This window comes from Syzygium oleosum, unplaced genomic scaffold (assembly GCF_021117445.2).
Source record: "Syzygium oleosum isolate NSW1041296 unplaced genomic scaffold, Sole_v2.1 Sole_v2.07, whole genome shotgun sequence".
Lineage (NCBI taxonomy): Eukaryota > Viridiplantae > Streptophyta > Magnoliopsida > Myrtales > Myrtaceae > Syzygium > Syzygium oleosum.
The window spans coordinates 3,271,349-3,285,529 of NW_026607491.1; the positions used below are offsets into that span (position 1 = coordinate 3,271,349).

Sequence of the window (14,181 nt, forward strand, 5' to 3'; positions counted from 1 at the left end):
GTTGTTAAATTGAATTCCAAAAGACTTATGTTATCTATAACAGTTGCATACAATTTAGAGATAGAGTAGCTTGATGTGAAGACAGCATTCCTCCATGGTGACTTGGAGGAGGATATTTACATGAAGCAACTAGAAGGGTTTGTGGTCAAAGGAAAAGAAAATCTTGTTTGCAAACTGAACAAGTCTTTGTATGGCCTAAGTAATCTCCAAGAATTTGGTACCAGAAATTCGATATATGTCTTGAAGCTTGCCATTATTCGTCGTGATGCTGATCATTGTATTTACTTGAAGAGGTTAAAAAGATAATTTTGTTATCTTAACCTTATATGTTGATGATATGCTACTAGTTGGGAATAGTTTGAGAATGATTAGCACTATAAAAGGATTGTTGGCAAGACAGTTTGAGATGAAATACCTAGGCCCAGCAAACTTCATCTTGGGCATGTAGATAAAAAGGGAGCGTGAGAATGGGAAGTTGTGGCAAAGTCAAAAGAAATATGTTGAAAGTGTATCGAAAAAATTCAACAAGATTGATTGTAAACCCGTGAAGACCCTCATGTCCATAAATTCCAAGTTATTAACGCTCGAGTGTCCCAAGACTGAAGAGGCAGCTAAAGATGACAATAGTCCCTTATGCAAGCGCAGTTGGGAGCTTGATGTATGTTATGGTGTACTCATCCATATATTGCTCAAACAATGGGAGTATTGAGTAGATATGTGTCCAATTCAGGGAAAGAGCATTGAATGGTAGAAAAGCGGGTGCTTCGTTATCTTCGCGGTACATCTAACTTTGAGCTATATTATAAAAGCATGAAAGCTCAAAGGGACATCAAGCGTTAGAATTGAAGTGTTTTGTGGATGCCAATTAGAGAGGTGACATTAATAGCAAGAGGTCAATCAGCAATTATGTTGTTTCCTTATTCAGTGGAGCTGTGAGTTGGATGAGTAAGAGACAAAGTACAATTGCTTTATCTACTACTGAAGCAGAGTACATGACCCTTACTCTCGCTGCTAAGTAAGTGATCTAAATGCGCAAATTATATAAAAAGCTTGGTTTTACATAAGGAGTAGTGATGATGGGATGTGATAACCAAAGTGCTATATTATTGGCTAAGAATCTTGGATTTCATGCAAGAACAAAGCATTTCAACATACAATATCACTTTATTCGAGAGAAATTGTAACAAAAGATTGTAGTGTTGGAGAAAATTGACCTACAGGTGAATAGTGAAGATTTTTTTACCAAGACAGTGAGTGCAGTATAGTTTCAATGGTGCATAAGTGCGTTGGGGCTAAAAAAGCATGTGAAGTATTCACCAAGTGTGAGAATGTTGGGGTGTAGTTTATACTCTCTATCGTCCGTGTTTGAGCCCAAAAAAGGAAAGTTTCCTAATTCAAGTAGGTTTCCTAATTAAAAGGTTTCATATAAAGAGATTTCCTATTTTGGATCAAATTGTTGCTTATATATAATTTCTTTCTCTTATAATTGAAGGATATAATAGAGAAGTGCGATGTACTAATTATAGTGGAACTCTCTATTGGATATAGTCCTAGTTAAAGGGTGAATCAGGATAAAAACCTCATGTCTCAATTTTTTCTTCTCGCTTTTACTCTCTATTTCTTTGTGATTGTGTGCCAATTCCTAGCAGAGGTGGTCCGATTCCATTTTTGTTATGGTTTTGTCGAAGGACAAGTGGAGTAGACGAGTGCAGGGAGACATTTTGGAGTTAAAGAGCTTATATGTATAGGTGGGATACGGGTGGTCTGGGTGGACGATTCAACACCTAGAATCGGAAACTAGACTGGTACTTACCAATTCCAATAAAAAATTCATGAAAATCGCCTCGATTCTTTTGTACACCCCTATCTCTTTTTTTTGCACCCCTACTTAGAGTCTGTTTGGTAACCATTCTGTTCTCGAAAATAATTTCTGTTCAGAAATGATTTTTTTTATTCTGTTTCAGGAAATAATTTCTAAGCATTTGAAGACATTTGGTAAATGCCCAAAATTTTCATTCATGGAATAGAAAAAGAACATAAATTCGTTTGGTAACTGCACAAAATTTCTTTTTATTAATAATATTTTAATATTTCTTTCTTTCTTTTTTCTTTTCTTTTTTTCTTCTTCTCTTTCTTGGCTATGGCCGGGCCGGCGACTGGCCACAAGCGAAGGTCCCCCTTGCCGGCAAGGGCTAGACCCTTGCGACCTAGGCAAGGGTCACCCTCGCCGGCGAGGGCCACCGTCGAGGCTCGCGGCCTGGGCGAGGGTGGCAGCGGCGAGGGTCCAGCCCTAGCCGGATCCGGTAAGGGCGGGCCTCGCCCAAGCCTCGAGCCTCAACGGCGGGCCTCGCCAGCTCAAGCGAGGGTCGCCCTCGCCGCTCGCAGCCTAGGCAACCTCGCCAACCCTTGCCCAAGCTGCGAGGGTCCAACCCTTGCCTGTGATTGGTTGCCGGTCACCGATCGCCGGCCACCAGCCAGGAAAGAAGAAGAAAAAGAAAAAAAAAAATCTCTTCTATTTCTGATTCTTATTCCCGGAATCAAGAAGCAGCTTTTTTTTACTACTTAATTCTGTTCCAAATCTATTCCCGGACTACTTTTTTATTCTGGGGAACAAAAAAATTGACTGACGTTACCAAACAGATTTCTATTTTTTTTTTGTTCTAGAGAACAAAAGAACAGAGAATCTGGAGCGTTGCCAAGTAGACCTTAATATCACCTCTAAAGGCACAAAGAATTCTGCACCATGAATGTAGTTGATGAAAAATGGGTGCTTGGTAGGGTGAGCATGGTCCGGATTGGGCCGGTCCAGCACCTAACCCTAGGACCAACCCACACAGTATTGGTCCCCAATTTTTGGGACTGAGGACCGACCCAATTGAGCTTGGGACCGAGAATTGGATCGACCATCTGGGTCCGGTCCAGTTTTAGGGTCAACCCGGGACCAACCGATTTTTTTTATGTTTCATTTTTTTTATTCATTAAAAGGATAAACGGTACACTTTGAAAATATATATCCATTGACAATGCAATATTGAGTAACCAAACTATAGACCCCGGTACAAATCAAATAATAATCTAAGATAACGCAACAACAAAAATCTCCACTTAGCAGTATACGAACACGTGAAATAAAATTAAAAAATAAAATGGTCAAAATACATAACATAAACCATAAATTATAAAATTTCATATCTTGGTCATTCTCAAAAGATTGCTTCAATTTCTGAACACTTGAAAACAAAACAAACAACTCCATATCTTGTTCGTGAGACACCGAGGAGGGCCAAGTGAGGCGACATGCGTTCGCCGTTTGTGAGGCGCCGAGGCAACCCAAGAGAGGTAAGCTAGTTCGTGAGGCGAACAAGGAGAGGCAGATATAGCGAACAGCCACATAAAAGCGAGGGAAGAAGAGAGGCGACGCTCAATAGTCAATAGAGTTTCTATTTTCAATGCCAGAAGAAGAGGAGGGAGGGGCCTTAGATTCTTTGGAAAACAAATAAATATATTTTTATTTATATATTTATATATAGAGTTGGTCCAACCCAGATCAACCCTAAACTCCCAGGATCAAGGACCAACCCGCACAGTGCAGGGTCCAGAGATCTCAGGATCAAGGACCGACCCAGTCCTCCTGGGAACCGCATCAGGACTGGTCAGGTTGGGCCGGTTCAGGGTCGGTCTGCTCACCCATAGTGTTTGGTGTGAGTTTCTCAGTTAACTTTTGACATTCCTTTCCCAACTTTTTGAGTTTGGAATCAATCCTCTTTCAACGTGGAGCGCTCCGATATTTGAAAACATCCAAATAACGTCAGCTCAAGTCACTTCCTACCTTTTCTTTTCCATAGTTTCAGGCCTTTTGATTTCGCTCTCCACGAAATTAAACAATTTGGCAAGAGAAGCTCCCACGCATCACCAAACGTGCAAATCATTATCTACGAAACGCGCAGAATAAATCGGTGATGTCATTGACATGGGAATGAAATAAAGTATTCTGGGTTGTGGGGTGGTCTTCCCCATTTCCAAAGCTTCTAGTTTTCCCCGTCAAGATCCACGGCAACATCAAGTTGCTTTCCAGATTATATGTCTTTGGACTTTTCCCAATATAGTTTCTCGGAAAATATTCCAACTCCTTTGTTGATTGTTCAGCTTCATGAAATATTAAATGCCCTAATCATCGATTTTCAGACTAGTCACCTTTCCCATGGCCCATTAAAAGAAGAATAAAAAACATGTTCTATGTATTGATTTCTAGGTTTAATCTCAATGTGAGGAGAAAGCAATCTAAACAAAAGTTTAGCTACATTCCAGAAATATCATTGATCATGTGAATCATAATGTGGAGTCGACATAATTGATAGCTATGATGATATTGGTCTACAATAAAAATGCACACCCACGTTCTTTTTAGAAAATCACAAGATTATGGTGGAGGTTGTGTTACTATATGTGATGACAGCACTCCTATATAAGTGAGTGCATGTTCTTGGAGGCACCTCCATGAGCATGTGGATGTTCGGTAATTATCCAGCACGTGTGGGATGTGAGGACTATCATACTTGGTGAGGAGAGATTAATCGAGTGTTTATAGAGTCTTGAAGACTCATTGATATGATTAAAAGACACCGCACTGCTCCATAGTGTTTTTCTAATAAACCTAATCTAGCTTCCAAGAAAAGACAGCTTTTAAAAGGCATTTGGCGAGCTTGAACACAAAAGCATGCCAAAGGCATAGCAATTAATCCTCAAGGAATTGGCTGAATAATTAAGCGTTTAATTTGAATCCAGCAGAATCAGTGTTCAAATCACAATGTCATCTACTCATATTACTATCCCAAGGGTCACACCAATCACCCTTTGGATTGAACATTATCCGATGCATATGGGCCGGACAATTATCGGGTTTTGTAAGGAATAATTGAACTACAAACTTCGGATACTGCATATTCTTAAAAAAAGAAAAGAGCGATAAAATGTATAGCAGTTCAAAAGTTGGTTTCCATCGTGTACTCCACCATTGCTGTTGCAGCTTATAGTTCTCTTTCCAAAACGGAGTTGAGCTCGAGTGCCTATTAGAAATTATTGTCATGGTGCATCGCCGCTTTTGGCAAAGTTTTAACGCTGCAAAAGCTCCAAACGTACCCTCGAGCAGGTATGCAATTAATAGATTTTCATTCGTGTTAGTCACCTTTGCTCTAGGGTGTACCATGAGATCTCGAAAGCCACGAAAATGACAGTGGCCAACCGACAAAAAAGGAGGAGAAACTAATGCGCAGTTTCCCCATGCAGCATCCGGGAAATTGCGCCCTTCAAATTGCAGAACCTGTCTTCACGAGATCATGAGGTACATGTAGATGCACCTGAACGTATAACAACAAACCCCATCAATGAAACAAGACTGTACAGCCGAGTGTGCAAAAGACCGGAATTCCTTTTTCTTTTGATCATCGAGGGATTGATTGAGTGGTTAAGCATTTATTTTAGATGCGACAAATCCGGCACTTATTGTCCCTATTCAAAGTAATTTGGAGGTCATTCCTGTCACTTTATGCATAGAGTCTTATCTAATGCATGTTAATTGATAGAGCAATTTGCATGTGTTCATGAGATTAATCCAGCCGAAAATTCAATTTTTTTTTGTATAATTCGAAAATGATAAAAAGTAGAAAGCAAATGCTTTTGCCTTTTGGGTCTTTAGAGGCTCAAGCCCAAACACGCTCGTCCACTCAACTGAACTTCAGTGGTGATTGAATGGAAGTGTCAAGAGAGAACTTTGATTATGAATTGATTGAAAGATCTGCGGCACTCATCCCCTCATTTGGCCTCATCTCTTTGATGGAAAGATCCTTTAAGATTGACCATTATCCTCTCTTTTCTGATTGCAATTGGCTCATTAGTCAATTCACTAGTGATGTGGCCTTCTACACTATAGTCTTTTCTCATCATGAGCTTGCTCTATAAAAAGTGAGTGACTGGCACCACTATGTGATGCTAATGACTTGGTGATTTTCCAGCTTTCTCTCGATCAATGTAATGACTAGAACCATGATTAAAGTTAGCCAATCGAAAGAGATTAAACTAACTGGTTAGTTAAAGGGAAAAGGCACTCTTGCAGTTTTAAATATCCTCCATTATAGTAATATCTTCTAATTAATGAACCGCCATAATACGACTTTGAAATATTTTGAGGGAAGAAAAGTTCATCGAAAGCCTTAAACTTTACCGGCAATGTATAATAGAGTCCTGAAATTTTTTTCATATAATGTTATAAAACCCTAAGTTACTTTTAAAGGTACTGATTGTACTAATTGGAAGGTACTAATTGCATTTTCTGACTAAGCTCACCTAATGTTCCTTGCTATTTGATTCTCATGCATAATCATATTTGTGAAGATTTCGTTATCCTTCCACTCACGGGGCATTAAGCTAGTCCACCGAAAGGGAAGGGACATGCTATATCAAAGTGAAAAAAAAAAAACTATAATTGCAGCTGCTACTTCTATGGTTATCATCTTTCAGCAAGCTGATGTTTTTGTAATATCCTTTTCATTGAACTTTCGTACATAACTTTGATGGGTAGTGGGATGTCTTATATCATTATAAATCACGACAAGTTGTTATCTATTCTTGTTGCATCATCAGTCCAAACCAAAATGTTGAAATAAAAATCAATTAGAACCAAAATATTTAGGTCGAGCTTAGTCGTCGGGACAAAGATTAGGATTGGATAGAATAAAATAGGACAAAGATTAGGATTGTAGAAAAGTATTTCAAAAAGCTTGCTTCTCTTATTTTTCCTTTTCTGGCATTATTTAAGAAACTCTCTCTTATTCACTTTTATTAATGGGTTTTTTACGAACTTGGTAACAACAAGAAAAAGATGTTGGGCTCGTGTTTATAAGCTTGGCTCGATCCTAGTGTAAAGTTGGATTTCACCTCCATGTGAGGCCTGGTCAAAAGTTTCTTTCCACCAAATTTTTATTTTTGTCTCCTGACCTTATCCGGAAAAGTCTATTTTACAATAAAACAAACATGCTTACCTTTAAACCTCTAATTTTTCTCACTTTAAACTCAATCAAACTAGCTGTTTAGTATTTGCATTTCTCGTTGTTTTCACTTTGCCCGAATAGTGAAATACACACTAATTAAGAGGTTTGTTGAATCCTGAAGTAGCCACGTCTTACTTTCCGCACTACCCGAACGGCAGAATTCATCCTTGAAGATAGTGCTTGGACGGCTTGTGCATTCGTGATCTTTTCCTTGGTTCTCGGAAATTTTCACAAAAGGTTTTGGGTTTGGTTGCAAATTTCTTTTTTAACTAGAACTCCTCACATTTTCTCCTCTTTTCATTTTTATCCCCACCTTTCTCGGTTAATCCATTTGACCCCTAACTACTCACCAAGTTGCATCAAACCTTGTAACAAAATCAGAACATCAAGATTATATGCCCACCATCATGTAGAAATTGGCCGAGATAAGATTGTCATAATTTTTGTCAATGACCTATACTTCCTCAAACACGAACAATCAGTGAAATGGAAATTCGAAGCACCCAAGATTATGATTCGGTTGACTTAGGGATTTGATGATATTAAGGATAGGACTGCATGATTTAGCAAATACTAAGGTCACTAATCTTTACTGATGCAGTCTCCCAGATCCATCATTTGGATTTTAAGGTTAGTGCATCGTCCCCTTCAATACTGGCGATTGATGGATCAGTCCACATATACACAGATTTCCTTTTTCTAAGTGGTAATTATGACAAACAGGTAATGTGGCAATATGATAGGAGATTAGGGTCTAATTACCATACAGATTATCGCGGAAAAGAAGGTGCTTAGAATTTCTAATGTGATCTGCAACATCCCTAAGACCTTTTCAAGAGGAAAACAATTAACAATTATCCTAAAAACTCCTAAAGAGATTATAATATAAAAAAAAATGTTGTGTGTAACATAATGATAATCATCATCTATACGTCATGGAGGCTAGATGGCTTCGTGTACACGTTAAAGAAACGAAAGTTTCAAGTCTTGATTGGAAAAAAAGTACCAAAAAAGTTTTAAATATATTGTATTTGTGCCAATTGAATTCAAACATTTTGACAATTTGCCAATTTAATCCTTCCAGCCAATTTGGCTGGCAATTGTTGATGTAGACAATTTTTACAATTATTTTTAAACAATTCGAATTTTTTCATAATTTTTTATTTTCTTTTTTTCTTTCTTTTTTTTCTTTTTCCTTCTCCTTCCGCCTATCGCCGGGCCCCAGTGACTGGCTAGAGGAGAGGGCCAACCTTGCCGGCCTAGCCAACCTCGCCCAAGCCTGTCGAGGCTCGAGCTTGCCAGGATCTGGCGAGCACAAGCCTTGCCAAAGGCTCGCGAGGTCAGCCCTATCATGTGGTCGGTTGCCTATTGCCATCGAGGCCCGACAACCGGCAAAGGAAGAAAGAAAAGAAAAGGAAAGAACAAATAAATTAAAAAATTCGAATCTTTTTTTAAAATTGTAAAATTGTCTATGTTCGTGTCGGTCGTGCCACGTAGGATAATCGGCGTCCACGTCAGCAATTTCCGGCTAGAATTGGTCGGAAGAACTAAATTGGAAAATTTTTAAAAGGTTTAGGACTCATTTGGTACAATTGAAAAGTTTATCACTATATTGGCATAAGCGCAATAGGTTTAAATCTTTCTTAATACTTTTCCCGTCCAAATTGCCTAGCTCAACTAATAACAATCTAAAACAGATATCGTTGTTTTAAATACTCAACGAAGCAATCTTATTAATAATATAATTAGCAATTCCCTGCTCACATGGATTGGAGTTTTTAAAATTTTAGATGAACAATAGTTAAAATAGATAGCACAATGATACTTCCGTATGATCATGGAAATTCTGAATTATAATTACTTTGCGATTACGTAGTATCAAACTTCGTCGGCAGCCTATATAATATCGATTTGAAAAGACTAATCTCGTGATGCTTCTTGATAAGCTTCGTAGAACTCTTCCTCATGCAAGTCCCATAGATATCCAGCCTTACCATTTGGTTCATTGACAGCACAACTGTTTCCTCACACAAGCACTGAACTTATGTTCATATTCGCCCGGATTTCGACTAGGCTCGACTAGACTCACCCAAACTTGAATTTGCTTAGGAAAAAAAATGTCCCAAGTCCCTCGTGCAATGACAGGCTTGGGCAAGGTTTCCTTGCCTCATGTCGGGCTGGATCCAGCCCAGCCTTACTGTCTAGCCTAATAACTCTAACCCAGCTTGGCCCGTTCATTGATTTGGTCTCGTATAGTCTATGCAGACAAAAATGGCTCCAGTGAAGACCTTGATGATTGTTGATTCATATGCTCTGGTTTTGTTCATATGCGAGTATAACCAGTGATCATTTGTAGTATCGGATGGAGATCGGCCCCAAAAGCATGTTTCATTGCTTTCAGTGAAGTTGCACCAAAACTGAACCGAGCTTATGCAGATCAGAGAAAGGACATACAAACGAAGCTTCAAAAACTGACATCTCCATTTAAGCATATGAAACTTTTCTTTGGACAGACAACAAACAAAGAGTAATGACTTCTTATATAGGACATGATTCACTATTTGAATCACCATAAAAAGCTAGATTCACGGCAGCACATAGGACTAGTTACACCCATCAGGAAAAAAACAAATGAAATCGTAAAACCCAGCAAGAAAGCACCGATAAATATATGCAAACACAAAAAAGGCGCCCTCGAGCAATTTCGCGCCTCACTTACACGACACCCCTAGTTCTTCACAGTGGTCACATGCTTCAACAGCATCTGCACGACGTCTTGAGAAATTCTCGTGGCCTCCGTCCTCAGGTGTTCTATCTTCGCTTCTGTTTCTCGCTCGAGCCGCTTGACGTTAGCGCCAGAATCTCCACTACTCTGCTTGATTGGCACACATGGAAATGGGGACAGACTTATCAATCAGTACGGACCAGCCTACCGCAAGCAATTATAAAGAGAATACAATACAAGCTCCTAAATGTAAGGAGGATAAAATTCTGAAATTTAATTCATGCTGTATTACAATGGTTGTAATGTGCTTCGGCAAAAGCTGCAGAGCTTGTCAAACTAAGACTTTATGATGAATATATGTTAATCTGAACAAGTGCAGGGCATGAGATTTGCGCAAGCATAAGTACACAAGCAGTTCACTGCTATTATTTGGTTCCAACAGACATTTCTTTATCCTAAATTTTTATGACCCAAGAAAGCAACTTGAAGTTCCCTTTAAGACAACACCAAGTGCTTAACAAGTTTTAGTGAACAGATTCCTTAAAATCAACCTAACTATTGCTCTGGTCAGTAAATAATCATGCAATCCCATTTTTTATTGATGCATATTTACATAAGTACTGTACATCCAGAGTCCTTGTGGCCACAGAATAGTCATCAGATAGAACCACACGAAGAAGATCATAAATTTATCAAGTACAAAGACTCGCTGAATTTAAAGAAAGCAACCAATCCCAATTGAACTTCACTTTTCAAGTATTAGAGAGCTGCAAAGCTTTGTCATTTTGAACTTCTAATTACATGTGTTTCTCCTTCACAAACGGGAATACCAAATAAGGATACTAGATGGAGTCAAAACAACTATTTTTTTATAAATCTAGTTTGACTTCTTTCCTATTCTTACCTCTGCCACCTTGCTCTGAAACCCAGCCTCCATTTGAGCACGAAACGCAACAATCTCCTTCTCTGCTTCTTCTTTGGCTTGCCTTAGCCGAGCCATTTTCGCTGTAAAGAACCAGTTGAGATTCTATTTATACCAATCTAACAACAAGCACTTACTAAGAGCAAGTAACAGCTTATGAAGTGATGTTACATGTTTATTATGTTAATCCAAAATCCAGTGCATGATAGTAACATTCAAAATATACTAATGCTAGTTTACTGCTCCACAGACAATCATTGTGGGGCGCAGGGGTACTGTCTGGGTAACTGTACCCAGTAACCGTCACCTCGCTCGGATGTAAGGACACGTGCCCTTCATCCTTTTTCATTCGTTAGTTTTTTTTTTTTTTTTCCTTTCTCAGGCCAAAGCCAAATCAATCATACAAGGACTGTTCGACCAAAAAATATAAAAGGAACATACAAGGACTGGATATGCTTAATCCCACAGCGTTGACTACGTGCTTAACAACTAGTTGGTAAGTGTGAATTAGGAGCACAATATAGATTCAGATTCTCACACCACGATATCACAAAACTCCATATTTGGGCTACCACTTGAAATTTGCTCATGTTTTCCCTTGTCCAAGAGGTTAGTGGGGCATTTTATGGCCCCATGGTTTACCTACCTAAAATAGGATTCCTCTTCGTTAGAAAAAGGGATTAGATGTGTGTATAACTAGTCTTGCATCTGGTTAACTATAATATACATTATCTTATCATCTCATATTAGATCCACTCCAAAGATCTTAATGGCCATACACAAGCTTAGAGTACTAATTCTCCAGAGCAAACAACTAGCACTGAGATCATGCCAGTCAAGACAAAAGTAAATGCACTGGAATAAGATTGTGTTAGATGGCATATCTAACGGGTAGTAATAGTATGTAGACAAACTTCATTCCAGTAAACAAATGGAAATGCTATCAAACTAATAAACCAATAAGAAGATTTAGAGACATGTTACCCTCTCTGGCAGCATTGACAATGCGCTGTGCCTCTTGTTCTGCAGCAAGAAGCAATTGAATTCCATTCTGTTGTCCCCTGTTGGCTGCCATGGGTGCTGAAGTTTTCACAAAAAGTAAGTCATAAAGAACAGTTACAAATTACTATGAATTAGCACTCACTGTTGTTAAAAGTATTTTGCTTCTTACTGCAACAAACTCAGGACTTCAGTAAGCCATTCAAAAAATGAAGTTCAAAGTGTATATATAAAGATTCCAGCAAGCACATAGTTTTGGGGTAAACTTAATGAGACAATAGAGAGTGAAAATAACATTGTATCATTTATCAGGAGAATTTGAAATGAGTAAACTCTGCATCATACTAGCGGCTGCAAACAATGAATTGAAATTGCCAACTCAGAAACGAAAACTTTGAAACTGTTGAGATAAAACTACTAGCCACTGTGACTAAAGAAGCAAATACAAATAGCAATATTACAATTTAGGAAACCAAAACGAAAGAATTACAAGAGAGGCAAAGAAATATAATAAAAGGTCGAGAACAATCGAACACACATGACGATTGACACAATAACTTGACAAATTGTCTCTCCATTCATGAATCTCTTTGATATTGTCTCGCTCAAAACCCAAATCTTTTTTATCATTAAAAACAGTAGAAAGGGGCGACCAAAACCGGCGACTCCCTGGGCATTACTATAGGAGCTCCCCACCCATCACAGAATGAGGCTACTGCTTGTTTTGAGCAAGTTTGTCACCGTCGCACCAGCACGGTGCTAGTGGGAGTAGACCCGGGATTATCCTACACCATGGCACTGACCAACCTAAGTCACAGACGAACCAAGGGTTCTTGATCGAACCAATGACCAGGGGCCCAAACAAGAAAAGAACTTATCAGTTTGCTATTTCCAGCACAAAATCATCATTTAATTCCTGTAAATATCCTCAAGCCACCATATACCCGGATTGCTGATTGATACCGCTCAGGCCAATAAAAAAGACAGAAAACGTCTACACGATTATGGCACGGATCAACGAGAAAAGGCCGGAAATTTATTCCGATACGTAATTGAACAACTTCTCAAGCATTGAGCACCCCCTACGTGACTGATCACAAGCAAAGATCCAACCCCAAAGCCTTCAATAAGCCAATCGCGAAAGCACCCAGTTCAGTTACCAACATCTTATGACTAATATAATGCCAAAAGAGTTACAAGAATCACTTCTCCAACTTGAAAAGAGCAAACCCAACAGATAAACTAACTTAGAACAGAGATGCTTCGACGTGAATCGTGTGTTCGAGCACGCCGTGACCCCTGATCCAGAGTTCACCGAAGATCTAAGGCTGGACGGTTGATGAACAAAACGGTGAACCGGGGAACGGTGACGGAATTAGATATGCCGTCACCAATACACGCGACTGAGCAACGCACGATGCAGAGAGAAAGAGAGAGAGTACCTGAAGAATCGGGTTCGGTCTTAGATTCGATTCAAAGACTGATCGCTACGCTTTGAGAAACTTCAAAGAGCAGTTGTCAACTCTCTGATACTGATACGCCAATAAAAGCAAGTAGTAACACACACACACACACACATACACACACACACACACACACACACATATATATATAATAATTTCGACCAAAAAAAATCCTTTATGATGACTTCTACCTTTTTGTTTTTCAATTTTTTTTGAAACATTACTATCCGTGAAATGATTTTTGTTTAGCGCGAGCTTCAAGATGTCTTTTAAAGTATAGCAACAAAGATGCACACTTATTGCGCTTATCCGAAAAAGAGACATCCTAAAATTATGTAAGATCACCCTATTGAGAAATATTTGAATCATAGAAATTGGTTAACACGCATAATGTAGAGCTGAAATTGTGCACATATATATAGAAAGAGAGAATCGTTTTGAGATTCGAAATTGTTTCAGAAGGTTTTTACAATAAAGGAATTATAGAATTTGGAATTTATTTATCTGAGTGATAACATAATATCATAAATTTACGCATTTTTCCATGAATGTAATATTTATAAAATAAGTGAAATTTGGATATTTGAGAAAGAAAAAAACGATGGATATCCCATAAAAATAGGGAGTACTTTTTGCTTTATATAATAATATAGATTATATAGATAACTTATAATTCGATACAGAATAAATAAGGAAGTTAACCTAAAAAAGTGAATTCAAACCCCCTTACATTATTACATGAGAAAGATCAATAATTCGTTACTCAACTATTATTTGATAAGGACATTCATCACCAAAGAATTTTTATAAATTTATTTCTAGATCACTCTCTATATGCCCAACGATATAATTACACTTCACTTATAAGATTTGGTTTGGATTCATTTTTTTTATCTAAAAATCATAAAATTGTTTTTACTTATTTTCAATTTATCAAATGCTTCTCAACGAAAAACAATGTTTGGTAATGCCAAATAGTAAGGATTGTTTAACATCATTTTCATTAATACATAACGGTTGTCGTGT

At 38.3% G+C, this 14,181-nt stretch overlaps 1 protein-coding gene across 2 annotated transcripts; it reads right to left on the bottom strand.

Moving 5' to 3' along the window:
• Nucleotides 1–9,509: 9,509 nt before the first annotated feature.
• LOC115690727 (V-type proton ATPase subunit G 1-like) lies at nt 9,510–13,262 on the bottom strand. Of its 2 annotated transcripts, XM_056312960.1 has the most exons (5): nt 13,196–13,262; nt 13,135–13,164; nt 11,678–11,773; nt 10,676–10,776; nt 9,510–9,918 (listed from the first exon to the last, which is right to left on the bottom strand). In XM_056312960.1, the coding sequence occupies exons 3-5, from the start codon at nt 11,766–11,768 to the stop codon at nt 9,775–9,777; spliced, it is 336 nt and encodes a 111-aa protein (XP_056168935.1). In that variant the 5' UTR covers nt 11,769–11,773; nt 13,135–13,164; nt 13,196–13,262; the 3' UTR covers nt 9,510–9,774. The 2 variants fall into 2 exon arrangements, with proteins under 2 accessions (XP_056168935.1, XP_056168936.1); XM_056312961.1 differs by lacking the exons at nt 13,135–13,164; nt 13,196–13,262 and adding an exon at nt 12,940–13,080.
• Nucleotides 13,263–14,181: the final 919 nt, after the last annotated feature.

Bases quoted from the DNA above. Each gene is read 5' to 3' on its own strand.
- LOC115690727 (XM_056312960.1), bottom strand. From the start codon at position 11,768: ATGGCAGCCAACAGGGGACAACAGAATGGAATTCAATTGCTTCTTGCT. The intron at 10,777-11,677 runs GTAACATGTCTC...GGTTCTTTACAG, and splicing joins TGTCAATGCTGCCAGAGAGG to CGAAAATGGCTCGGCTAAGG. The intron at 9,919-10,675 runs GTAAGAATAGGA...CCAATCAAGCAG, and splicing joins TTCAGAGCAAGGTGGCAGAG to AGTAGTGGAGATTCTGGCGC.